Source organism: Choloepus didactylus, chromosome 24 (assembly GCF_015220235.1).
Source record: "Choloepus didactylus isolate mChoDid1 chromosome 24, mChoDid1.pri, whole genome shotgun sequence".
Taxonomy (NCBI): domain Eukaryota; kingdom Metazoa; phylum Chordata; class Mammalia; order Pilosa; family Megalonychidae; genus Choloepus; species Choloepus didactylus.
Genome location: NC_051330.1, coordinates 6,322,113 through 6,349,450, shown reverse-complemented (window position 1 = coordinate 6,349,450; position 27,338 = coordinate 6,322,113). Strand labels below are relative to the sequence as shown.

The 27,338-nt window shown below is 37.8% G+C and overlaps 1 protein-coding gene across 1 annotated transcript in view; it reads right to left on the bottom strand.

Moving 5' to 3' along the window:
* Positions 1-1,552: 1,552 nt before the first annotated feature.
* Positions 1,553-27,338, bottom strand: part of DYNLT2 (dynein light chain Tctex-type 2) — a 28,569-nt gene continuing 2,783 nt past the window's right edge. The window contains exons 2-4 of the mRNA XM_037817852.1: positions 8,852-9,058; positions 3,887-4,045; positions 1,553-1,816 (exon numbers count right to left, since the gene is read on the bottom strand). Of these exons, the coding sequence (XP_037673780.1) occupies positions 1,706-1,816; positions 3,887-4,045; positions 8,852-9,058 (477 nt within the window). The 3' untranslated portion in view covers positions 1,553-1,705. The remainder of the gene's footprint in view (positions 1,817-3,886; positions 4,046-8,851; positions 9,059-27,338) is intronic.

Below are 27,338 nucleotides of genomic sequence, written 5' to 3'. Positions count from 1 at the left end.
TTTGAAGAAAAGAAGGGACTATTTATAGGCACTTCACAAAACCAGAATCAATAGAATTTAACAACTAAGTCTATATGGGGGATAGGAGAAGGACGAGAGAAGAAAAGAGCTAAAGGTAGTTCTGAGATGTAAAACCTAATAACAGGTGCTACTTTAGGACCGGGTATGCCCCCCAGGACACATGGTAAATGCTGGGCGAAAGTGCTTGATTGTATATTATCTAATGTAATTCTCAAAAGAAACTTTCGAGACAGGTACAATTCTCATTTACAAAATATCTATAAGGCAGTCAACCCAATTACTTGGCAGTATATTTTGCAACTAAGTTATCCTGACAAGTACCTCTGCTTGTCACACCGCTTAGTGTTAGGTTTGTTATTACTAATGTTTTCTGTGACCAAGGTAAGTGAATGATCACTCCTGTCCTGGAGGTTCTTTGGGCTAAAACTGTCATGTGTGTGCTCTGTAGCATGCACTTTTCGTCCTGGATTATCAACTTGTTCTTCTGCTCCAAGTGTTACAGCACACCCAGCACTGCTTTCCAGGAGTAAGCGTGGCCAAGCTTTCGTTCCTTCCCTCAGCCCAACTCCATTTGGAGTCATTCAGGCAGGACTGAGTCACAGCTCAGCTCCGCAACTTTCATAAATGGAAATAATCCCACCAACTCACCACAAACATAACTGAAAAGGAGGTTCTCCTTTACAATTTTTTATCTTCCTGTGTGTTTATAGGTAATCAAACTAGTGGACATTTTTACTGGCCAGTAGGTTTGTCATGGTTTTTCAAGTTTGGATCATAACTATGAAAATCATATTGATTATTGCAGACATTATTGGTTGCACCCCTTAGGAAGGCAACTTTGGGAGTTGACCACCCCTAAGCCACCCCCCGCTTCTTTGCTAGAAGAGACCAAATTTGTATGTTGTTTCCACCCTTTTCACGTGGCTCCAGGGAAGATGGGTTCAAACACCAGGTCTAGGGAATGAATTGTGACTGGTTTAGTCATGGGGATGTGATTAAATTCTATGAAAATTCATAAATGTAAAGAGGAAGTCTGCCAGTAGAGTGGAAAGATGGAAAGAACAGGTCCTTGATCAAATCTGAGGGAAATGAAAAATCTTCTTATTTTTTATGGAATTATGTCAGGTTTTTGTCCTCTTGCATTTGAAAGCAGCCTAACCAGAAACTAAGAAATAGAACATACATTTGCAAGCATTTTGATTAGAGACAGAGGATTTTAGTTAGGGATATACTAAATATATTAAATATATTAACATCTCTCTTTCAGCCTTGGAAATTCCCTTCAGAAGAATGCAAAGTATTAAAATACTTTTCAAAATACATCCACCCTTAGAAGTTTTCCAAACTCTATCTTACCATCTACTTAGTTTGTCATTTTCAAGGTTGCATCTTAATTCCCTGTAGCAAATTCTACTTTTCTTAAATCTGAGGAGAAAGATAGATATTTTCCTGTATTATAATCCACTATAAGAATTCTTATTTATAAGCTTTGGGGCAATTGAATGTTAATGAATGCAGAAACTACAAAGTATAAAAGTAAATATCTAGCTTTTACTTGTTTGTTGTTAAAAGAATACAATTAGGAAGCTTCAATTGGTGATTTAAAAAAGTACTTAAAACTACTAAGAGGCTCACGTCTTTTTGACTAGTTCTTAAGCAAACACTCTTAAGTACATGTAACACACTATTCACAATAAAGAGCAAATACCAAGGCCAGTGCAACGTAAGTTTCAGTTTCATGTTTAGCTGCAACCCAGCTGTCCCAGGCAACATCCCAGATCCATCTGCTGGCAACCTGTGAAAGAAATGTTTTAAAGAACAACTTTAGATTGAATATTTTAGGTAATAAATTTAAATCAACTTTAAGTTTTATTTTTTAAAAAAGATGCATTGGTATATTACAAAGTTATATTTTCCAAAAGGAATTTGTCCGATTTTTCCTTTCAGGGAAAAACTCAATAGCGTTGCTGCCTCAGTCAATCATGTCTTTAATCTGGAGGCTGATGGTAATCTCCGAGAGAACTAAACTAGCAGAGAGTGCCCCCAGGGGCAGGAATAGACATCGGTTCTGCAATTTGGGTGTAACAGCACCTCATAGAGTATTACACTTTGTTATAGTTCATTATAAGGAATTATTCTTCCCACCCTTAAAAGATTTTCAACCCAAAATTTGTTAGAACCTTGTCATGAACTGAAGAAATGACATTAATTATACAAGTAGGCTGCTACATGAAATCCTATCTCCTTTGCTTGGCTTACAGAGCCGCACATGATCTGACTACTACCTACATCTCTGTGGTGGATTTAGAGGCCACGAACTCTTAGCAGCTTCTCCCATCAATAGGTGAGTATTGTCCCACCCTCTGAATATGAGCTGGCCTGTGCTCTAACCAATAGCATGTGATGTTGTGCACCTTCCAAGCAATGCCTTCGAAGGCCCTGGAGCTTCTGTCTGAAATCACCATGTGCGGAAACCCATTTAGTCTACTGGAGGATGATAGACCAGGTGCAGGACCAAGGTGCCCCAGCCAACAGCCAGCACCACCATCAGACTGGTAAGGCCATCTCAGACCTCCAGCCCCAGTTGAAGCCCCAGATGAACCAGTAAAAAAACCACAGCTGATCTAAGCTAAGCTGATCCACTGAATGGTGAGCAAATAAATGGCTGTTGTTTTAAGCTACTACATTTGGGGCCGTTTGTTGTGCAGTAATAATAGCTGATACACTCCCCCCACTCTGTATCATACTGCTCTCCACTAGCTAAATGTGGCCCAACTACACTTGTTATAAACCAAATAGGAAGGGTTCATTCTTTCCTTAGAATCCTCATACTAGATGTTTTCTCTACTTTGAAGGTTCTTCTCCGTGATTTTTAACACAGCTGGTTCCTTCTTGTCATTCAGACCTCAGAGGGATTTTTCCTACCTCTAGACAATCTCAAGTAGTCACTCCGTCAATCTATCACATCACCCGACCTCAATTTTCTATATAGAATACTTATCACCATCTAAAATTCTTCCTCATACTTCAATTTGTTTGCATGTAGTAACTTTTTTCTCTAATTAGAATGTAGGCCTCACGAGAGCCGGGATGGCCTCTGCCTTGAATCCCCAGCACCTCCCCACCTGTCCAAATCCTCCTGCCTGCACTTCAGTATTTAGTTCACTTCTACGAAGCCTTCACAGATTGCTGCAAATACAGGTTTTTCTCTCTTTTCTTCCCAACTCTCATACACTCTCTGTCGACTCACTAGACACTTATATAAACTAGTAGTATTGTATTTTTATTTGTAAATAAGGATGATAATAACCCTACTCTTTATTGAGGGCTCTGTGCTTGTGAGTATGTTAAGGGTTTTTAAAAAGATATTCTCACTGAATCCTCACAACTTGAGGAAGCAGCTTTTATTATCACTATTTTATATATCTGGCTCCAAACCCAGGCTGTTAACAAACAGCCTTATTATTTTAGATCCCTAAACTCTAGATCATGCTCCTTTAATTGACTAAATAAAAACTCCTTAGGAATCATGGTAAAGGTCTTATAATTCTTTGTATTTTTCTCAGTACCTAACACCATTAGTGGTGAAAATAAGTTTATTGGTTAAGTTACCATTAAAACTGGTATGACCAGGGAACAGGATATCCAATGGAATTTAATATATTATAAATAGAAAATTGCCATTTTTAAGGTTAGTCCTTTGCAGATAATTTACCGTAAAATAAAATATATTTAGCAAAACTATCCTTTTATTCCAAAGGCACCTCAGAGTCATGCCTTGAAGTCTTCACAAGAAATATCCAATCATGAGGGAAGAGAGATCTTACATTCTAAATGATAGATGCGCCATCAGTGTGGTACTTACATTTATTGCCTGGCCAGTCTTTTGAATAAATAATATTTTTATAATAAACTTATAACGGTGGAATCCAAATTCTTTGATTGCCAACAGTATACGGTCTGCCAATTCAAGCGACAAATGAGAGAAGACTTTCTCATCATATTTGACATCTTTAAGACTTTCCTTTAAAAAAATTAAGAAAAATATTTTAATTTTCAAACAAAATATTTTCAATAAAAAAATTCAGGTAGAGAACATGTCTAAATAATGCATATATCTTACTTACAAAATACACATATTAGTACCAAACAAACTTAAATGAATTTTATTCTTAACAGTTTATTTCAATAACAATTTTAAAGAAAATATATTGATTTTTGAATTATGTTCAGTTGTTCTTCGTTACTAATAATTAAGCTGCCAAGCAGTTATTACGCAGATACAAAGGGAATTTTCAAAGACGACTTCTGGAAATCCTTAGGTAACGAAAATAACCCTTTTTGAATTTATGTATTTGCTATAATTTAGATATGGGTTTTCCTAAAGCTAAGGTTCCTTGACCACAGAGGCTGTCATTACATTATTATCATCTTCCTCATTCTTAATTAAAGCCACTTCTTCTGTCCAACCTTCCCCTAAGGCCACTCTCCCTACTGCTTTTGTACTTGGGCCACCAGGAGAATGCAAAGAAAATCAAAGATTTTTAACCACATTTTAATGAATTAATTTAAAGGAGACCGACTTGGCTTACAGGCCAGAAAGCATTATCACATCCTGCAAATCATGAGCAAAATAGGCCCCCTAGGAGAGCAGAAAACATATGCCTTTAATTAATTGATTTGATGTATGCATACCAATAATAAATTAACAAATGCTCTTGATTCTAGTGATAACAAATGGACTCCTCCCACCACCTAATTTCATCGGTATGTAAAACTATAGAAATTATCTTCCTTCCATCCTTCCCTCCCTCCCCTTCTAACAGCTTCAAGGATTCTTCTGGATCTAAAACTGGGTCCAGAAGCATCTATTTGCCTGAGACAGTTGGCCTTGGATCTATATTCTTAACACGTAGTAGCATCTATTCTCCCTTGTGGATCTGAGTCAAGATCAAGCTCATTCTTCTCTGAAGACAAACTCAATCCACTGCTTGTCTAAGAACCTCCCCAGCTCCAAGCACTGACCATAACCTTGACCTTAAGGGGACCTGGTTGAGGTTTCCTTAAATCAGTGCTAAAAATGGCAGCCCTTGGGCTATCTACAGCAAAAATTGTAGTTGAGAACTTTGGTTGGTTCCCTGGTATTTTAAAAGGCAGTAAAATGGGGCATGTTTATCTTTGGTTGGCTATTACCAGGTATGAATTGGTAAGAGTCCTAAATACATAATTTTAAGAATGCTGAAGACTGGATAGAAAATAACTAAATTCTTCAATCCCCAGGGATTATCCTAGCTACTTCCAGATTTTCCAAAGTCCTTTTATCCCCATCCCCCCAGCACACCTTTTAGGCTCTAATTCTCTAACCCTGTTCCTCCTCCTCATTCACACCCAGAAGCACCTAGTGTATTTCTCTCCCTTAGGGCTGCAGGCCTCTTGGGCCTCCCACCCTTCAGGAGGTGCTTGGACATACCCAGACTCTTACTTTTTTTCAAGTATGAAGTTGCCCTGAGTCCCCAAGTAAAGCCTTGATGGCTTTTCATTTAAAATGAATAGGTCATAGAGTATAATTTCCATGTTCCCCAAGTCAGGGTAAGGTCTTCCTCTGGTCAACCATCCTCCCTTTTGTCCTTATACCCCCCCCCCACCCCCATCCCCACATTCCTCTGGTTTGTCTAACAGATCCTAGGCCATATGTATGTTAACACTCCTTTTTGAAAAAATAATAAGCCCTCACTATAGGAAGATATCTATAAGTTCCATTAATACATAGTATTCCTGTGTCTAAAACTGTTAAATATTACCTGAACCCCAAGGGAAAATCCTTGCCCTTTTATGATCCCTAGCCATCCAACCACATATTCAATAAGCTGTTCCAGGCCCCATAATGCTCAATGCAGCTCCATAAATTATCATTATGTAAATACAACTTGAAATCCTACTTATAGTCAATAATTTGAATTCCGTCTATGTGGTAGGGCTGAGTGAGAGACACACCAATATGTATTTTCTCACACCCCAAACATTTGCTACTAGTGTTTAAATCAGAGAAGCAGGTAACCAATAATTACTGTATTATATTAAATTGAGTTGAATTTCTTAATTTCAATAAACCATGGGGCATAAGATACAGAGAAGAGTCGGCGTTTATGTTTCCCCACCCTGCTGCAATGGAGACTCAGTATAGTTTGTAATCTTTGTGAAATATCTGGTAACTGTTAGTTCATCTTAGAAATATAAATTATGTCTATGGTAGGTGGGAAGGTATGTCTATGGGAGGTTGAAGGGGGTTCCCCTAAATTTTCTTTGGTCCCTATATATTATTCTTCTCATAAGAAGATTTTGTATCCATAATCTATCAGTATGAGAAAATGTGTTTAAGTGATTAAAGTCAACGCTTAAACTCTTTTTATGATGGAAATTTCTGGGCATTTTATTTTTCCTCAACTTTTTATTAGGAACATTTTTAAAAATAAAGAAAAGTTGAAAAACTAGTGTATTAGGGTTCTCCAGAGAAACAGAACTGATAGGATACACACACACACACAATATACAGATATATCCATATATATGTATCTATAGATATAGATGCACACACACATATACAAATATTAGATTTATTATAGGAATTGGCTTACACAACCATAACGGCTCACAAGTCAAAATTCCATTTGGCAGGCCACGAGCTGGAAACATCAATGAAGGTGATTCATAAATCTGGCATGTGTAAATTCCCTAGGACAGGCAGCAAGCTGGAAACTCTAATGGAGGTGAAGCTGAATTCTCCAGGAGAAACTGGCTGGGTAAAGCAGAGGCAGAAATTCTTCTTTTTGACTGCTGAAATCCTCAGTTCTGGCTTGTAAGACCTCGAGCTAATGGGATGAGGAGACTCCCCACATTGCTGAGGGCAATCTCCATTGTTGGTTGTAGATGCAACGGGCCGTAGATGCAATCAACTGTTTATAGATGTAAATCCATCTACAAAATACCTTACAGTAACAATCAGGCCAGTGCTTGCTTGACCAAACAACTGGACACTGTAACCTAACCATCACAAATAATGATACATGAACTTAACCATCACAAATAATGTAGCAAACACATGCATACTCTCTACCTAAATTCAATAATTATGAATATTTTGCCTTATTTGCTTTATCTCTACATAAACATACATTTTTTTGGTATACCATTTGAAAAACAGTGTATCATGGATCCATCACATTTAAATACTTCAGCATGCTTTCCTAATAAGGGCAATGTCTTACCAAATCCCAATACATAACCACACCAAGAAAATTAGCAATAATTCCATAAAATTATTAATGTCTAGTATTATTCACATTTACATTCAAATTTCCCCAATTGTCCCAAGAAAAACTTTTAATTTTTTGTTTGTTTAAACCAAGATCTAATGTAAACTCCTGCTTTATATTGGTAATCACACAAATAAAACTGCAGACAGTTTTATCTGCCTGCCAAAGTTTCACAATGCTATTTTAATTTATATATAAAAAAATAGGGGCTATTATCCCCAATATTACAGAAAACAAATATTTTGGGAATTGAAGTGAATGAATAGTAATGAAGAATTCCAAAACAAAGGTAATTTGAAAACCATGTGCAAGCAGTTTCCACCTAATAATCAGATAGTCTTCTCTTTCACCCCACCCATTCTCCTACCCAGCTCCCCAACTAACTCTTCCCTGAGAGGTTCTGAAAAACTTAGGGACATTTATAGAATCTGTAAGTCTAGAAAGATAGGAAAAGAAAAGGCTGTGAAGACCAGAATGGCTGAGAGAATCAATACTGGTAGGATTGGGATCTACCTAACTGGTAAACCCCTAGCCCCACATTTCTTTCCTTTCTTAGATTTCTTCCCTCACTTGTTATGCCAATCGGAATATAATTTGTATTAATAGAGGTTCTCAGTAAAGAATTAATTTTGGTACGTTTAAAGGGGTATTAATAATTCATACAAAATAAATTGAATATATGCTTTCTTCCCAATCACTAGCTCAGATCAGTTGTTACTGAAGTGATGCATCTTTTAAACCTGCAGGGTAGGGGTGTGGGGGGAGGGGTGGGTAATTTTTAAACACGGAACACTTCTGGAATGGATATTAGTCTGGGTGCAGTAGCAAAAAAGGAATCTGGCCATCAGGAAACTTCTGAGTGCCTGGTGCCTAGATCTAGGGCCCATAGGTGAAAGGGGGATTCACAAAAGGAGGCCCCACCCCAACAAACTTCCTATAATTAAAAAAATGTTTAATTTGGTTCTTATTAGGAGAATAGTGAAAACAATGAACAATGTACCCTCCCAATCCCAAACCTAGTATAACTACTATTAGTATTAGTATTAGGATTTGAGTATTACAGTTTTGCAAAATTGAACATGCTCTTCTCTGCAAACATGTTGAATTTCAAACAACTATCTTAACTGATCATTAGACTCCAGTCAGCTTAAAGAAGAAAACAGCCTATGTGTTTTAAAGATTTGCTTTTTTAGCCGGGAACCCATTTTTTATACAAATATGTTTTTATTTATTCCTCCAAATATGGGAGAAGCATGAGACTTGAGGGATAAATAACTTATGGTTAATGAGGACTTGAATGAAACAACAAAACTCCATTTAATCTAGCTCATAACATCCATGTGAAGATTACTGAGTAATGACTAGAATGTACTTTGAGATTTTCAGAGATAAATGCTACAAAAAATTGGGGTATTTGTACTTATAAATCTATACAGTTGGTCAAACCCCAGAGCCAAAATCATATATGTATCTCATTTGTATACATCATATATTTTAGGAAATACCTATAAACCTACCTTTAATATCTGCTGGACTTTTATTTCTACTGTATGAGCTTGGAATTTCTTCAATGGCTCCATTCTATATGAATTAGCAAACTTTAATTTTGCCAGGGCACTCTTCCATTCTTTACCTATATCAGCAATTGAGTCGTCAAATGGAGGCTCTACATACTGAACATCATGTATTGAGTCTCTTAGTCTTTCCTTTAAGATCTGTGCATACTGAGAGAGACAGAGACAGAGAAAGAGAAAAAAGGATTATAATTTTTTAATTGTAAAATGAAATTTCAGACTAAAGTACCCTGATGCATGCAGACAGGGCTGACAGAAAGCATGAGAATCTGTTACAAAAGACTTTTATGATAATGTAGTTGCTATTTTGAGGAGACTGGCCTTCAATAAGCTAAATCTGTACAAGGTGAACTGTTTTTAGTTCTTTGCAGTATTTATTAAAGTACTGTGCTGGGTTCTGTGAGAGATGTACAAAGGTATTCATTTATTCAAGATTGCTAGATTCTATGAGGACTGTTCAAAAGTATTACTTTATTCAACAAATACTTACTAAAGTTCTAAAATAAAAAGTGAAAGCTAATATTTACCGAGTATGTGCCAGGTACCCTTCTTCTATGAGTTTTTTTAATGTATTATTTGATCAATCATCAAAACAACTCTAGTCTATTATCCTTATTTTACAGATAAAATCAACTGAGGTACAGACTGTGTGCCGGTTTGGATGTATTATGTCCCCCAAAATGCCATGTTCTTTGATGCAATCTTGGGGCAGACATATTAGTGTTGATTGGATTGGAATCCTTTGATTGTTTTCTTGGAGATATGACTCAATCAAGTGTGAGTGAACTGTTTGAATTATTTCCGTGGAGATATGGACCCCGCTCATTCTGGGCGGGTCTTGATTTAATCACTGGAGTCCTATAAAAGAGCTCACAAACAGAAGGACCTCAGAGCAGCTCAGAGAGACATTTTGGAGAGCAGCTTAGAGAGACATTTTGGAGACGGCCGCTGATAGCAGACTTTTGCTGAAACTTTGGAGATGCTAGCCCAGAGTTAGCTCCAGAGAAGCTACAAGAAGACATAATGCCCCAATAGCAACATTTGAAGAATGCACAGGAGCTGAGAGAGGATCTGTAACACAACCTGGGATCAGCAGATGCCAGCCACGTGCCTTCCCAGCTAACAGAGGTTTTCCAGACACCATTAGCCTTCCTTTGGTGAAGGTATACTCTTGTTGATGCCTTAATTTGGACATGTTCATGGCCTTCAGACTGAAAATCTGTAACCAAGTAAACCCCCTTTATAAAATCAATCCATTTCTGGTATTTTGCATAATGGCAGCATTAGCAAACCAGAACAGACAGTTTGAATAATCTTCCAAGATCACATAACCAGTAAGAGGTAAAACTCTTAATTGGAGAAATAAAATAGGTACATAAAACTACAGAATGCAGGAAGAGATAAATGCACTGAGCAGCTGGAGGGGAGGAAATGACTTATTCATATTTTTATTTTGTGCACTGAGCTCAATGTTTGGGCACATAGAAGGTTCAGTTCCAGGCACTACAGACATGGACATGAACAAAACAGACAAAATCCCTGGCCTCATGAATCTTACAACCTACAGAAGAGAAAAACAAACATACAAAAATGTAATGTAATATGAAGTAGTGATGAGTCCCATGAAGAAAAGTAAAGCAGACTAGGGGAAAGAGCAGCCAAGGATGCTGTTTTAGATACAGTGGTCATGGAGAGCTGCTCTGAGAATGTGCACGAGCGGGCAGACGTGCATGGAGTTAGGGAATGAGCCATGTGAATATCAAGGTGAAAAGCACATCTTATGCAGAAGGAGCAGATGATCACAAAGGTCGTGGAGCAAGAGAGTCAGGAATCCGTGCACTCCCAGAAGAGCAGGGAGGCCAGTGTGGCTACAGTAGAATAAGCAGGGGAAAAGAGGCAGGAAGAGGGGTCAGAGAACCAGCCGAAGGACAGATCACGAGCAATTTTAGGTCGTGTTAGGAATTCTGGATGCTAAGAATGACAAGAAGCCAATGAAGGGGCTTTGTAAAAGGAAATGACATGCAGTGGTTTTTGGTTTAAAAGGATTACTCCGACAGCCTCACTGTAAGGGAGAAAATGGAAATGACCTATGTAACTTGGAAAACTATGTTCCAGCTGGAACTATAAAATTAAAGACAAAAAGAACTGTACATAAACAGTGTAATCTAGATGCTAAATTTGTTTCTCACAGGGGTTCTAGTAAGCAATTCTTAAACAACTTCACATGTATACTAAGATCGAACAATTAAGGAAGTAAGTGGTAGACAATGGAGCCAGGTTTCTTGCTGTGGGAGAAAGAAGTTATAGACAAGCAAGGAGGGAAGGGTAGAATCCTGTGATACTAGATTAGAATTGGAGACATTAGTATGAACTGGAATTTATTTTTTTTTAGTTTTAATTCTTTTCATGTTTACTTGAGTAATCAGATACATACAGAAGTAAATATAGATCTGTATGATGCACGGATTGTATACATACACACATTTCCTAGTTCTGTCCACTGAGAAAGCCTAGAGGCATCAATGCCTCGATAGCAACAAGCACACTTAGTGCCCACATCTTGGTTTCTAAATACCATTCTCCACTAAAATGAACCAGGGCTCTTTGGAGATACGGCTGATTCTAGAACTGAGGCAGGGAAAATACACATTGGGCCTGGAGCATGTTGTAGTTCTAGGAAGTAAGGAAGTGGGGGAACAAAGCAGGGAGAAGACAAGGGGGGGGGAGGAAGGTGGGGAAGGAAAAGATGAAGGAAGGAAGGAAGGAAGGAAGGAGGAAATGGAAACGTGTCAAAAGAACAGGGGCCAATCTGAAAGAGTTCCCAATGGTCAAAGCTGGAACAATTTAAGCAAAACAATAAATAATGGTAGTATTGGATTGTGATCCAATCCAAGAGTACATGCTAATATAAGTAAATGAGCTAAATAAATTAATAAATGGTGGAGATGGGACAGATCTTCCTTACAGAAGAGTTCCAAATAATAAATGCAGAAAGAATGAAGGAAATAGAAAATCACTGTTCTAGTTTGCCAATGCTGCCGGAATGCAAAACACCAGAAATGGATTGGCTTTTATAAAAGGGGGTTTATTTGGTTACACAGTTACAGTCTTAAGGCCATAAAGTGTCCAAAGTAATGCATCAACAATCAGGTACCTTCACTGGACGATGGCCAACGGCATCCGGAAAACCTCTGTTAGCTGGGAAGGCATGTGGCTGGCGTCTGCTCCAGATTTCTGGTTTCAAAATGGCTTTCTCCCAGGATGTTCCTCTCTAGGCTGCAATTACTCAAAAATATCACTCTTAGTTGCTCTTCGGGTGTTTGTCCTCTCTTAGCTTCTCCAGAGCAAAAGTCTTCTTTCAAAAGCCATCTCCAAAATGTCTCTGTAAGCTGCAGCTCCTCTCTCATCTCCTGTGTGTTCTTCAAAGTGTCCCTCTTGGCTGTAGCTCCTCTTCAAAATGTCACTCTCAGCTGCACTGAGTTCCTTCTGTTTGTCAGCTCATTTATATGGCTCCAGTGATTTCATTGAGACCCACCCTGAATGGGTAGAGTAATAACTCCATGGAAATTATCCAATCCGAGTCATCACTCACAGTTGGGTGGGGCACATCTCCATGGAAACACTCAAAGGATTCCAATCCAATCAGCACTAAAATGTCTGCCCCACAAGATTGCATCAAAGATTATGGCTTTTTCTGGGGGATGTGATACATTCAAATCAGCACAATCACCATTAGGACATCACAGTGATAATTACTGCAGGCAAGGTCCACTGATGAATGCTAAAATTAGTGGGTGAAACTTTAAGGAAAATCAGGATATTTACATAACCTCAAAGTATCTCCCCCAAACGATTTATTAAGTACAGTGGTGATGGTTTTAGCATATATCAAAAATACTTTGGAGCTTAATTCCTCTCCCCTGGAATGTGGGCTAGACTTGGTAATTCTTCCAAATGAATAGAGTAGGGAAAAGGAAAAAGAATAACTCTAAAAAGTGGAGAAATCTGGCAGATATTTAACAAAATGATCACAAATAACATCACTAGTGAGAAGACATGTTGGTATAATATACCCCTGCTATGATGTGATGAGATGTGCACTTCATCTCTGTGCTACTCTTCCCCCAATTCATAACCGCAGTAAAATCAGGAAAACATCAGACAAAATCAATTGAGGGGCATTCTACAAGACACCCGATCAGTATACTCTTTGAAAGTGTCAAGGTCATGAAAGACAAGGAAAGACAAAGAAATTGCCAAAGACTGGAGGAAACACAGTAGACATCATGACTAAATGCAATATGGTACCCTGAATTGCATCCTAGAATAGAAAAAGGCCATTAGTGGAAAAAACTGGTAAAATCTAAATAGTCTGTAGTTTAGTTAAAGTGTTGTAGCAATTCAAATTTTTAGATTTGGATAAATATACCATGATTATGTAAGATGTTAACAATAAAGGAACTGGGTGAATGGTATAGAGAACTCTCTCTGTTCTATCTTTGCAACTCTTCTTTTGTAAATCTCAAATTCTTTCAACTTTTTTTTTTTTAAGGATTAAAGGATTAGTTTGTTTCCCCTATGTAGTCTGGACCACAGTCTTCAAACTTTTCTTTCCTCCCATGCCCTCTAAAAGAATTTAGAGAATTTTCCCACACAAATTTTTTTTTTCATCCTGAGTATATTAAGTTTTTATTGCTGCCGTAAAACCTGACCACAAACTTAGCAGCTTAAACAACACATTCTGTTCTCTTACAGGTCTGCAGGTTAGAGGTCTGACATGGTTTCGCTGGGCTGACACCCAGGTGTCAGCAGGGCTGCATTCCTTCCTGAAGGCTTGAGGGGAGATGTGTTTCTTTTCCTTTTCTAGCCTCTAGAGGCCACTCTGTCTTGTGGCCCCTTCCTCCATCTTCAAAGCCAGCATGGTGGCATCTCTCTTCCTTATTTCACATCTTCCTCTTGACTCGCTCTTCTGATTCCCTCTTCCACTTTTAAGGACCCTTGTGATTCTATCAGGCCCACCTGGAGAATCCAGGATACTCTATTTCAAGATCAGCTGATTAGTTACCTTAATTCCATATGCAAACTTCATTCCTCTTGGCCATGTAACGACATATTCATAGATTCCAGGGATTAGGACACCTTTATGGGATTATTATTCCCCCTACCACAGTGAGATTCCACACTAAATACACATATAAAGACATATTAAATACAACACAGTTTAAATTTTGGGGACAGTTCTATCATTGTCATTCAGTGGCCTTAATCTACAAAATTTACTTCTGATCTATATAAGACACATTAAACTAGCCAGACACAAAGTAACAACAAAAAATAGAGATGTAAAACAAACTGTACAATATTACAAAGTAATGGCTATATATATGTGTGTATACTTATGTACATATAAAACTATACATGGATACATATGTGTGTACAAATATATGTGTATGTTCACACACATATTTTCAAGTTAAATACATGGATCTAGAAAATCAGTATGCCACAGAGATTCCTGGGAAGATAATGCTTAAAAAAATAAGGCCATGTTGGTGCTGATTGAAAATCAGCCAATGATGAGATTCTTAATGAAGAACTTAAAGGTTGGAGATAAACATATTCTTTCTTTCTTTCCAGGTTAGTCTTTTTTCCCTATTTGTTTTTGTCTAGATTGTTCCCCATTGTTGTCCATAAACTTCCTTTGAGAGCCAAAGGCCAGCTATTGGGTGATATGTCCAGAGGCCTTATGGATAAGGTCAAACCACCAACCCACTGAAAAACAAAGACAAGCCATCTTTGCATTGCCCCCTCCTTTCTACCTGGAACTCTGGAGAAAAAGTCCTACTTCCTTCAGCAGCTGAAACACTAGCTTTGGTTTTCAAGAAATGCTTTACTTTCAGGCATGATTGCTGTCACTGGGGAGCATTGCCACCCGGCCCAGCCAGCCTTAAAGGACAGGGATGCCCCAAGCATTTCTAAGGTAACATCTAAAACTTTTGTAATTGCAAAGGACTTTAAACTGTCACACCACTCTTTCAACAATATCCTATGGAATTTTAGTATCACAGCAATTTAGTAGGGCCATTATCCATTTAAAAGACCATAAGAGAGTAAGTTGTCATTTAGCCATCAAAAATGTAACATTTCTTTTCCTCTTTGACTTCATATTTCCATTCCACTTTCCCCTAGGAATCTCCTACTTTTAATTCTAAAACAATATATTTTTTGTAACAAAAATGATATAAATTGATATTTAAATTTTCAAAAATTCCTGTGATCATGGGGCTGTGAATATTAAAACTTCTCAACCCAATATAGTTAGTAATACAATTGCTACTAATATGTAAGTAAAATAACAACTTTTGAAAATATTAAACATAAATATTAAAATTTTGTTGCAAACTCATATTTTAATGAGATGGAATTTTTATTTCTAATTAGTTTTTGTAGTCATGGATGAATATTATTTATTGCTAGAGTAAGTCATCAGTTCTTCACCAATTCTAATAGTATTTTACATTTTTATATTATAAGCAATGAAAACCTTGTTCACGTAAATAAGCAAATGAGAACAGAAGTTTTGTTATATCCAAGTCACTAAATTCTGAGTTATTTTCAAGTTATATGCTAAAAATAGTAACCTGTTATTGAACATTATTTTTAGTGATCTATCAACTGACAATTTATTTAGATCCTATTTCAATTTTGTAGAAAGCAAAGAATTAGAAAACCACTTGATTTACAAAAGGATTTGTTACTCAGTCACTATGGACTCATACACTTTCTGAATGCCTACCCAATATTTTAAAATTGTCTGGGGCCCCAGAGATTTTTACATCCTGCAGCAGAGCACAATGCTAAGAGGTGGACAGAAGAGAGAGAGGCTTTTTTGTTTTTACAGGATGGGAGAAAGGCAGTTGTTCAAAGAGAGACAGGAAAGGAGAATAGGCACGCTCAAGCAGATCACTTTTTAATAGTTTAAATGAACTTTTGAAAAGTCCCTGATATACCCAGGGGTATTTGACTCCACTTTGAATACTTCTAGGCTAAACTACAGAAGGGTGGGAGTGGACACTCAGAGTACAGTTAAAAGGTTATTTCAAAGGTTAAGGTGAGAAGTGGTGGTGGCTTGGACTAAGATGGCAGCAATGGCAGTGGTAAGAAGAGGACAGATTTGGATGTCTTCATAGGATAGCTGATAGGATTTGCTGCTGGGCTGGAGGGAGAGTGCAGAAAAGAGGAGTAAAGTATGATTCCTCATTTGTTCGTTTTTTCCCCGAAGCCACTGGTGAGTGGTGATGACATTTTATGAGATGCACAACACTGGAGGAGAAGCAGGTGAATGGAAAGTGGGCAAAGCCAGATTCTCTTAACAGTGAGTTTAGATGCAGAAAAGAGAAGGTTCAAGGGCTGAGCCCTAGGGCACTCCAAATTTAGAGCCTGGAAAGAGAACACAGCATAAAAGGAGGCATCAGTGAGGTGAGACAAGGGAAACAACCTAGAGAATGCGGAGTCCTGGAGGAAAGTGAAGAAAGTGCTCAAAGGCGGTGTGCTGATTTGGATGTATAATGTCCCCTCAAACACCATTATCTTTGATGCAGTCTTGTGTGGGCAGGAAACTTATTAGTGTTTATCTGGTTGGAAACTTTTGATTGGATGTTTCCATGGAGATGTGATCACTCAATTGAGGGTGAGATCTTTCATTGATTGGATAATTTTCATGGAGGTGTAGCCCCACCCATTCAGCATGGGCCTTGATTAGTTTACTGGAGCACTATATAAGCTCAGACAGAAGCAGTGAGCTTGCTACAGCCCAAGAGGGACACTTTGAAGAATGCACAGGAGCTGAGAAGAAAGGAGCTGCAGATGAGAGAGTTTGAAGACGGCCGTTGAAAGCACACTTTTGCTCCAGAGAAGCTGAGAAGAGAGGAAAAACACCCCAAGAGCAACTAAGAGTGACACTTTTGAGGAACTGCAGCCTAGAGAGGAGCGTCCTGGGAGAAAGCCATTTTGAACCCAGAACTCTGGAGTAGATGCCAGCCATGTGCCTTCCCAGCTAACTGAGAATTTCCGGACACCATTGGCTATCCTCCAGTGAAGGTACCCGATTGCTGATATGTTACCTTGGACACTTTATGGCCTTAAGACTGTAACTGTGTAACCAAATAAACCCCCTTTTATAAAAGCCAATCCATTTCTGGTGTTTTGCATCCTGGCAGCATTAGCAAACTAGAACGGGAGGGAATGATCAACTATGTCAAATGATGTCGAGAGATAAAGTGAACACTAAGAAGTGACCATGTGGAGGTCACTGTTAACACTGACAAAGTGGAATATTGGGAGAAAAGCCTGAAAGGAATGTATTCAAGACAGAATGAAAGGAAACAAATTGAAATTCTTTCAGTTTCACTGAGAATTGGAGTAATAGCTGGATACCAAGTCCAGAGACAGATGTTTTTTGTTGCTGTTGTTGTTATACAGAAGATGGAAGAAATTACAGCATGTTTGTAATTTGTAAGTGGAGATTCTGGTGGGAATGATCCAGTAGAGAAAGAATATTGATTATTCAAGGGAGTGGGGGAAAATGTAAGATCAAACCCCTTAAGCAAGTAAGGGAATGAAACCCTGTGCTCAAATCACAGGGGTTGGCTTTAGATTGCAAAAACACAGATCAAACACTCGAACAAAATGAAATACATTATATATGAACACAGATGTAAGGTTAGTAGCTTTGTTCATAGACTTGAAGTTCTCTTACTTTCTTGATAAAATAAAAAGGAAGGTCAATGGCTGAGTGTGAGAATAGTGGAGAGGAAAAGGTATGAAACTATGATCTCAAAATGGAAAGTGACTTGGGAAATGGAGTACGACTGCACAAACATTGAGGACCACTCAACTTTCATTATCATTAACTTAGAGAAGAGCCAGCATATTAGTTTTCTTTTTCTTCTGGCATGTTCAGTTTGGTTTTGGTACCATTGCAAAATGTGGAGAGAATAAGATATAGCTGGGCTGAAATTCTGCCGACTCTCCCGGGGAAGACCAAGGGAGTTGAGGAGGTATATAAAGGAGTAAATTAAATGAGGGGCCCTGAAAGAATCAAAGCTTTAAACAAAAGAAAAACTGGACAAGGGGGAACGGTAGCAGTGAAATGATGAGAATGACTGGATTGGTGATCCCAGTAGAGTTGGATAATTTGGGGGATGGGGGTTCTACTAGGAGTAAACTGAGAAAATAGGAAATAGTTGCAGGTGAGCCAAAAGTTTGAGATTGCAGTTCTGAAAGTGATATGGTTATTGACAAAATCAAAGTAGCAGCGGTTTTCAAATGGGCCATACTGATGTCCTAGGAAATCGTGGTGCTTTTTGACTCAGAAGGGAGGATGCTGCCAGTGGATGATGGAGAGGTGCCAGAGATGACAGATGCCCTGTGTATAAAAAAGTCCAGCAAAATGAAGAATTATCCTACTCAAAATGCCGAAAGTATTGCTACTGAGAAACACTGATAGAGCCCATGGGTGTGGGTGTGGATGAATGAGGTGGTGGGAAGGACAGGGTTGTTGGAAATAAGGTCATGGAACTAAGAGGCTGGGGTGTTGTGTGGCTCATTCTCATGAATACTGACCACCAAAAATGATGACAAGAGTGGCGGAAAGCAATCAGATATCAATCTTCTATGAATGATGGGGAGTAGCTAGTAGGATGGTAAATTATTTCAGTAAGGAGAGGGTGGCAGGTAGTATAATTTAATGACATGTGCTTCAAGTGAACTGGGAAACTTTTAGGAACAAGGAAAGGATAAAGGTTTAGAAGTAACCATGAGGTGCTTAAAGCACACCTATTCCATCTCTGCAGCAGTACATGGTATATGGGATGGGGAAAAATGTTCCCCCCTGACACATCTGCACGGAGCTATGTCTTCAGGAGATTTCCATATTTCAGTTGAAATAGGTGAAGGAAAACTTTGGAGATTTATGAAATAGGGAATTTTGCTAATGATAGACAGTTCCAAAAGAACAGTGGAAAGCAAGGAAGAATGGCATCTTGATTCAGATTAGGGACTGTAGAGAGCTACATGGGATGCACTCTGTTAATAGCAGATGAGGTAGGAGACCTGAGCTTCTTGTGTGGATTGACGTGAAAGAGCATGATAAATAAAGAGACAGGTCTATTAGTTTCTTAGGGGAAGATGGATAATCAATTCAAATGAAAGCCTTCATCTAAGAATTAGCAAAATTCTTTTTGTATTGAGTCTCTGTCAACTTTGGCTTTGTATTCTCCTTTCTCTAGCTTTTGAATCTTGACTTAGTTCCAACCCCCGCCACTTCACTCCCTGGACTCAGAGGTAGACTTTATGCAATAGCTCAGTCTTTAGGACCCAACATTAACTCCTGGCCCTCCTGGGGTTTTGGATAAAAGGAGGAGAAATTACCTTGGCTAGAGAAATAAGAGAAATCTTCAAGAAGTACTGAACTGAAAAAGTGATTTAAATTGGCTAAGAGTTGGCAAAGGCAAAGGCAAGGAAACAAACAAAACAAAACACCCCATATGGTGCAGCTTTCTAACTTCAGATTTCTTAAGATAAGGAGGCAGTGATCTCTTGGCTTTCAGAAACCAGATGATGCAGTCGGTCTCTCCCAAGAAAACTCTTGTGTTTCACACTGGTAGCAACATAGGGATGGCCTGAGTTTCTATCACCTAACAAGCATTCAGCCAAAAAATAAGGTGCCCGTCTCCCCTTCTAGCAATAACAAACAAGCCACAATCTCTCTGTGGGGATTATCTTGGAATCCAACCCATAACTCTCTTCATTTGACCAGGAGAAAGGAAGAAAAGCTAATGTGTGCTTTCTATTCCTGCAAATTAGCTTGGTTCAAAGAATCTTTTTTTTTTTTTTTATTAAATTCAGTTTTATTGAAATACATTCACACACCATACAATCATCCATGGTATACAATCCACTGTCCACAGTATGATAACATAGTTATGCGTTCATCACCACAATCTATCTCTGAACATTTTCCTTACATCAGAAAGAGCCAGAACAAGAATAAAAAATAAAAGTGAAAAAAGAACACCCAAATCATCCCCCCATCCCACCCCATTTGTCTTTTAGTTTTTATCCCCATTTTTCTATTTATCCATACACTAGATAAAGGGGGTGTGATCCACAAGATCTTCACAATCACACTGTCACCACTTGTAATCTATATTATTATATAATTGTCTTCAGGAGTCCAGACTGCTGGGTTGGAGTTTGGTAGTTTCAGGTATTTACTTCTAGCTATTCCAATACATTAAAACCTAAGAGGTGTTATCTATATAGTGCATAAGAATGTCCACCAGAGTGACCTCTCGACTCCATTTGAAATCTCTCAGCCACTGAAACTATTTCGTCTCATTTTGCATCCCCCTTTTGGTCAAGAAGATACTCTCAGTCCCACGATGCCGGGTCCACATTCATCCCTGGGAGTCATATACTGCATTGCCAGGGAGATTTACACCCCTGGGAGTCAGGTCCCACGTAGCGCGGAGGGCAGCGAGTTCACCTGTTGAGATGGCTCAGTTAGAGAGAGAGGGCCACATCTGAGCAACAAAGAGGTACTCAGGGGGAGACTCTTAGGCATAATTACATGCAAGTTTAGATTCTGGTTCAAAGAATCTTAATGAATCTTTAGTTTCAGCTTATACAGACGAGAAACAAGTGATGGGTTCTGAAAGCTGAATTTTTAATTTTATTTAACTGGAATTAATTAAAATTTAAATTTAGATAGCCATATGCAGTTAGTGATTACCAGACTGGACAACACAGATTTAGCTCATGATTCTGCAGGTCAGCAATTTAGTTGGGGCTCAGTTGGGCAGTTCTAGTCTCAGAAGGGCTTCCCCATATATCTGTGGTAAGACAGGAGCTGCCCACGCAGCTGTTCTGGGAGACTGCATGGATGTTGTCTGGGTGCATTGCTTCTACGCCACATGGTCTTTCATCCTCCGTCTCAGGTTTGTTTGCACAGTGGTAGAAGGGTTCCAGGAAAGTTGGCAGAAGCCATGTAAAATCTCTTGAAGCCTGGGCTCAGAATTCACATACTGTCATTTATGCCACATTCTTTTTAATAAAGTAAGTTGAAGTCAGTTCATATCAGAGGGTTGGAAAATAGACTCCATCTCTTGATGGGAGAAACTTCAAGGATACAAAGAGGGGAATAATTGTGGCCAATATTGCAAATAATCTATCACAAATCAGTATATAAAATATTTTATATCATATGCCCTTAATTTTGATGAGCAGAGTTTATCTGTTTAAAAGTCTAATATATAAAAAACATAAACACATTATATACATATATAACCAGAAAGAAATATATATATATATATATATGATATTAACAGTATCCTTCTGATTACAAATGTCTGAAGATGCCAACTGTAACTTTTCCTGTGGTCTCAGGATTTTAGAGGCCCCAAAGGCTGATTAGTGGGTTCAAGATGAGAGAAAAGAGATTGTGAATCTGATTTTGAACATCTACACTCACTTTGCATGAAAAAGTCAGAGGATTTATTAGGGAGGTCTGAGGATATTGGATTTTGACAATTTATTCAGAGGAAGAGTACTATGGCATTTTGCTATTCCCTTTTCTCTACCTTAAACCACATAAGTAAAACTTCAAGAGGATCTTTTGGAGAATGTGACCTGGAACTAGGGGTTGGTAGATGACTGTGGTGAACACTGTGAAATGCCTCCCAGATTCCCTTTCAATGAAGGACTTGTTGCAGGCATCACTCAGCAGTCCACAGCTGCAGGGATTGCCTCTGCTTCAGAGATCTGCTTACCCAAGGTCAAATCCTTCATGGGGTAGAAGTGACTGACCAATGTGGGAATAACAAGACCTAGCCATCTCAGCCGAACTGAGGATAACTCTGAAGAGCCATTCTAGCTCCCGAACTCCCTGTGAGGTCGGCCATGGTTATAATTGGGCCAGCACTGAAGCTCAGTTTCTCTCCCAATCCAATCCCACTTGGTTCTATAGGTGGAACACCTGCAAAAGGTGCTGATCCCAAAGGCACTCTTCAATGAACATCCCGCATGCTAACCTCCATCTCAGAGTTAGGTTTCTCAGAGAACACACCTGCAAGCAGCTATTCACACCTCAACTGTATACAGGGGAGCCCTGGTTCCAATAATGGTGAAGTAGCTTGTAAAGGACCAACCCTCAAAAGGTAACTATAAACTCTGGGCAAAATATCAAACAATTTTTTAAAGGCTCTTCAGAACAAAAAGAAGACAAAAATTAGAGACAATTTTCACCTCAAAAGAAGGGATTGCAATGGGTGAGACTCAGAGCTATACATCTTTCCCCTAATGACATTTCCCAGTATTTGTTGGTTAGGGTGGCTAGAACTCTGGCAGCCAGCCAGTTTTATTTTGCCTGAGGAGGCAAGGAACACAGTTTTGGACTGCCAGAACAACTGGAAATTGAGCTGAGAAATCCTCAAAGAAAGAAGCCAAGACATGAGATCCCCCAAATTTCAGTGTAAATCTCCCCTGAATCCTTCAATGACACCTTGAATGACAGGACAGAAAAACAACTGAAAGGCTAAGAGAGCTGAGAAGAAATTTCAGGTGCTACGTACTGCAGAGGAGACAAGAGTTTTGTATTCAAGGATATCAAGTTAGAGGGACTTGATAAACACCTTAGGCTTTCCATGGAAACCCTGAAAATGTCCACAGCTAAGAAATAAAAGTCTACAAGCTAGTATTAAGGGATTCACCCTGGGAATATGGGCAAAATGAAATAGAACAAGTTCAGGGTGATTCACCTTGAGTAATAAAATAATGACAAAAATATATAAATAATTGAGGGAATAAGGGGTATGGATGGTTTGTTCTTTTTTATATCTTTTATTTTTTTAATTTTTAAAATATTTTTCTTTATTTTGGAGTAATGAAAATGCTCAAAAACTGATTGTGTTGATGAATGCACAACTATATGATGATATTGTGTGCCACTGATTGTATACTTTGGATGAATTATATGGTGTATGAGTATATCTCAATAAAAATGCATAAAAAAAAAAAAAGCAATAGAAGCAGACTCAAAATCCAAATGTCAGAGTTACCAGACAAGGACTTTAAATTAACTATAAAATATATTTTAAATAATCTAAAGAAAAGATGGATATAATGGGTGCAGAGATGGAAAGATTTCAGATTAGACTTAGAAACTGTAAAAAAAAAAAAAAAACCATAAAACTGAAAACTATATTATCTTAAATAGAAGTCATTTGATGAGTTAACAGAGTAGACATGCAACAAAATAAAGGATTACTTGTTTGAAGACATTTAGGAAAAAGTAAATGTACTGAAGCATTGAAACAAAAGATTGAAAATAAAAATGAACAGAGCCTCACAACTATGAGACAGTATCAACATATGTGTAATTGGAATCCAAAAAGGAAAGGACAGAGGCAATGGAATAGAAAAAAGTTTTGAAGAAATAATAGATAAAGATTTTTCAAATTTAATTTAAAAACACAGCAACCTACAGATCCAGGAAGGTCAGCAAATCCTAAACCCTAAAATGGATAAAAACAGAAACTTATCCACATCATTGTCAAACTGCTAAAAACCAAAAATAAAGAAAAAAAATTAAAGCAAACAAAGTAAAAAGGCATTTTACGTAGAGCGGAGCAAAATGAAATACAAATGACTTCTCAAAAAAGCAATGGGAGTTAAGGTGACAATGGAACATCTAAAAGTGCTGAAAGTAAACAGATAAGGAAGCTCTTTACGTACTAATACATAACAATCTCTGAAGTACATTTTAATGCAATTTTATTGAGATATAATCACATAACATACAACCATTCAAAGTGTACAATCAGTTGTTCACAGTATCGTCATATAGCTGTGCTTTCATCACCACAAACTTTGAACATTTTTATTACTTCCAAAAATAAAATGAAAATTAAATAAAACCCCAAAACATCTCATTCCCCTCCTCCCCCCCATTGATCATTTACTTTTCTTTAATAGTTTAATTGACATATGTTCACACCCTATAGTCATCCACAGTGTATAGTCCATTATTCACAGCACCATCATACAATTGTGCATTCATCACCAGAAATCAATTTTTGAACCTTTTCCTTACTCCAAATTAAAAATAAAAGCAAAAAAGAACACCTAAATCTTTCCATCCTCTCCATCCCACCCTATTCTTCATCTAATTTTTTTTCCTCATTTTTCCACTCATCTGTCCATACACTGGATAAAGGAGTGCAAGCCACAAGGTTTACACAGTCAGTCACCCTATGTAGTCCATATAGTTATACAATTGTCTTCAAGAATTAAGGTCACTGGGTTGTAGTTTGACAGCTTCAGCTATTTCCCTCTAGCCATTCCAACATACTAAAAACTAAAAGGTGTTATCTATATAGCACATAGGAAATACCCTCCAGAGTGACCTCTCAACTCCATTTGAAATCTCTCAGCCACTGGAACCCTTACTTTGCTTCATCTCTCTTCCCCTTTTTGTCAAGATCCTCTCAATCCCACAGTGCTGGGTGCAGGCTCATCTCCAGGAATCATTTCTCACATTGCCAGGGGTGAAGTACATTTTTAAGTAAAAAACCAAGGTTCAGAATAGTACATATATTATATCACCAAAGGCGGATTTTACCATGAAGCTAATAAAGGTTTAGCTTAGAGTACCTCTCTTCTAATCACTCTTTAAAGCTCTGTACCTAATTTTATATTATTTGTTCTTAAAGAAGACCCCTCCCACCCAAATAATTTTAAGTTTCAGGTCCCACAAAACCTAGATTCACTCCAATCAATTTGATAAAAGAAGGAGGGATAGCTATCATTCTCTACCTATGTATCTACACACACACACATAAATTTGCATGCATATATTTAGAAAATCCAGGGATCATACAAAAGAACTAGAAACAAGAGTTGCTTCCAGAAAGGGGAAAGAGTGGCTAGGCAATAGGGAAGTAAGGAAAACATTTCAAATTCTCTACCTTGAGGTTATAAAAATATTATCTTCCAATGCCTTCTTAAACTTATATTTATTTTTTGAATAATACAATTATTTAAATAACATATCCACATATCTTAAGTCCAAAAGAAAACAAAAATGTATTGCTCTGATATATACACTATTCCATGCTCATTATTTGTTGACACTGAACATTCATTAAGGAAATATTTATTGAGTACCTATTATGTTCCAGATAAATATTCTAGGTTCTGAAGTTACAGTGGTGAACTTCACCATGATAAGATCCAGGAATTCAAGTATTCTGCTTGTATTAACTCATAATCAAAGACTGTTTTTAAAGAGTTAATATTCTGTTAAGGTACAGACTGACAGACAATAAATGAATGTAAATAAGTTAGTTTAAACAGTGATAATAGCTATGAAAAAAAATCACGACTTAGAAACCCATTACATAAGAATTTTTATTTCCAACTAATTTTACGTTACAAAAATTTCTCTTTATATTCTGAAGCATTTTTAATTGTGATGCCTTTTAAGTGATTTTTTTAAAATATTTTTAGGAGTTATTGCTTTAACATAGGATTATAGTATCCAGCTACTAAACTTCTATTAAATTTAATGTTTTTAAATGTGCCTCTTGACTTTTCTAAAAATATAATAGTTCTACATGTTTCTATCCCTCCTCTTCCTTTTTCATGTCTCACTGTAGAGGCCAGGAGCTTAAAAGTTTATGTATTAAAAATCATAGGGAGTAATATTTCTGCCCTTTCTTTGCCCTCTCACTCTTCCTCCAAGGGGGTTTACTGATTGGTAAGTTGGGAAAAGGCAATGGGATTTAGATATGTAGGAGTTATCTCCTTCTGATGAACTGATCTTTAAATATTATGAAATAACCCTCTTTATCCCTCAGCCTTTGTTCAGAAATATCCTATGCCTGATAATATAGGCTCATTCTGGTTTGCTAATGGTGCCATTTTGCAAAACACCAGAAATGGATTGGCTTTTACAAAGGGGGTTTTATTTGGTTATAAATTACAGTCTTAAGGCCATAAAGTGTCCAAACAAGGACATCAACAATAGGGCACCTTCACTGAAGAACACTGATGGCATCCGGAAAACCTCTGTTGGCTCGGAAGGCACGTGGCTGGTATCTGCTTGCTCCCAGGATGTTTCTCTCTAGGCGTCTGGGGATAATCCCTTAGTTTCTCCCAGGCAAACTCTGGAGTAGCAAAAGTATACTTTCAATGGTCACCTTCAAAATGTCTAAGCTGCAGCAGCTCTGAGCTCCTTCTGTCTGGGCTTTCATAGGGCTCCAGTAAACTAATCAAGACCCACACTGAATGGGCGGGGCCACACCTCCATGGAAATAATCCAATCAAAAGTATTACCCACAGTTGGGTGGGTCACATCTCCATGGAAACAACCTAATCCAAAGATTCCAACCTAATCAACACTAATATGTCTGCCCCCACAAGACTGCACTGAAGAACATGACGTTGAGGGGAACATAATATAACAAAACCAGCACAAGTCTCTAGCTTTCTTTTGAAGTAAGTGTGCTGTTTTGATCATCTGTTAGAAACCTATCTTTTCATTGATTTTGAACTTGGGCAGGGGTAGAGAAGTGTTACTAGCTCTCTATTTTGTTTTTGTTTATTAAGACAAGCTCCTCTAGGGTATTGATTGTCATCTCTCCCCCTCCCGCATATACTCAAGGGATACAATTACACTCCCTTCATTAACAATGGTTTCCACCACAATGATTCTTTACTGGTTGAGGCAAGTGGTTTAAAAATAACCCTTAGCAATTCTAATATGTTGGAAAAAATCACATCTCTACCTTCTCTTCTTTATACATAATATTGGCCTTCGGATTCAGTATACTCTCTATTTAGGACGAAGCCTTTGTAAAACATTTTATAAAATTAGGAATAGGTTTTAAATATGATCAACATAAGAGCATAGACTAAAACAACCTGAGTTTATTTAACTTATTGATATGGTATTTCCTTACACTGAGACTATTTAAGATTCCTAGAATAAACCAAACTTGGTCATGAGATATTTTTTTTTTAAATCTTCATTTTATTGAGATACATTCACATACCACGCAGTCATACAAAACAAATCGTACATTCGATTGTTCACAGTACCATTACATAGTTGTACATTCATCACCTAAATCAATCCCTGACACCTTCATTAGCACAAACACAAAAATAACAAGAATAATAATTAAAGTGAAAAAGAGCAATTAAAGTAAAAAAGAACACTGGGTACCTTTGTCTGTTTGTTTGTTTGTTTCCTTCCCCTATTTTTCTACTCATCCATCCATAAACTAGACAAAGTGGAGTGTGGTCCTTATGGCTTTCCCAATCCCATTGTCACCCCTCATAAGCTACATTTTTATACAATTGTCTTTGA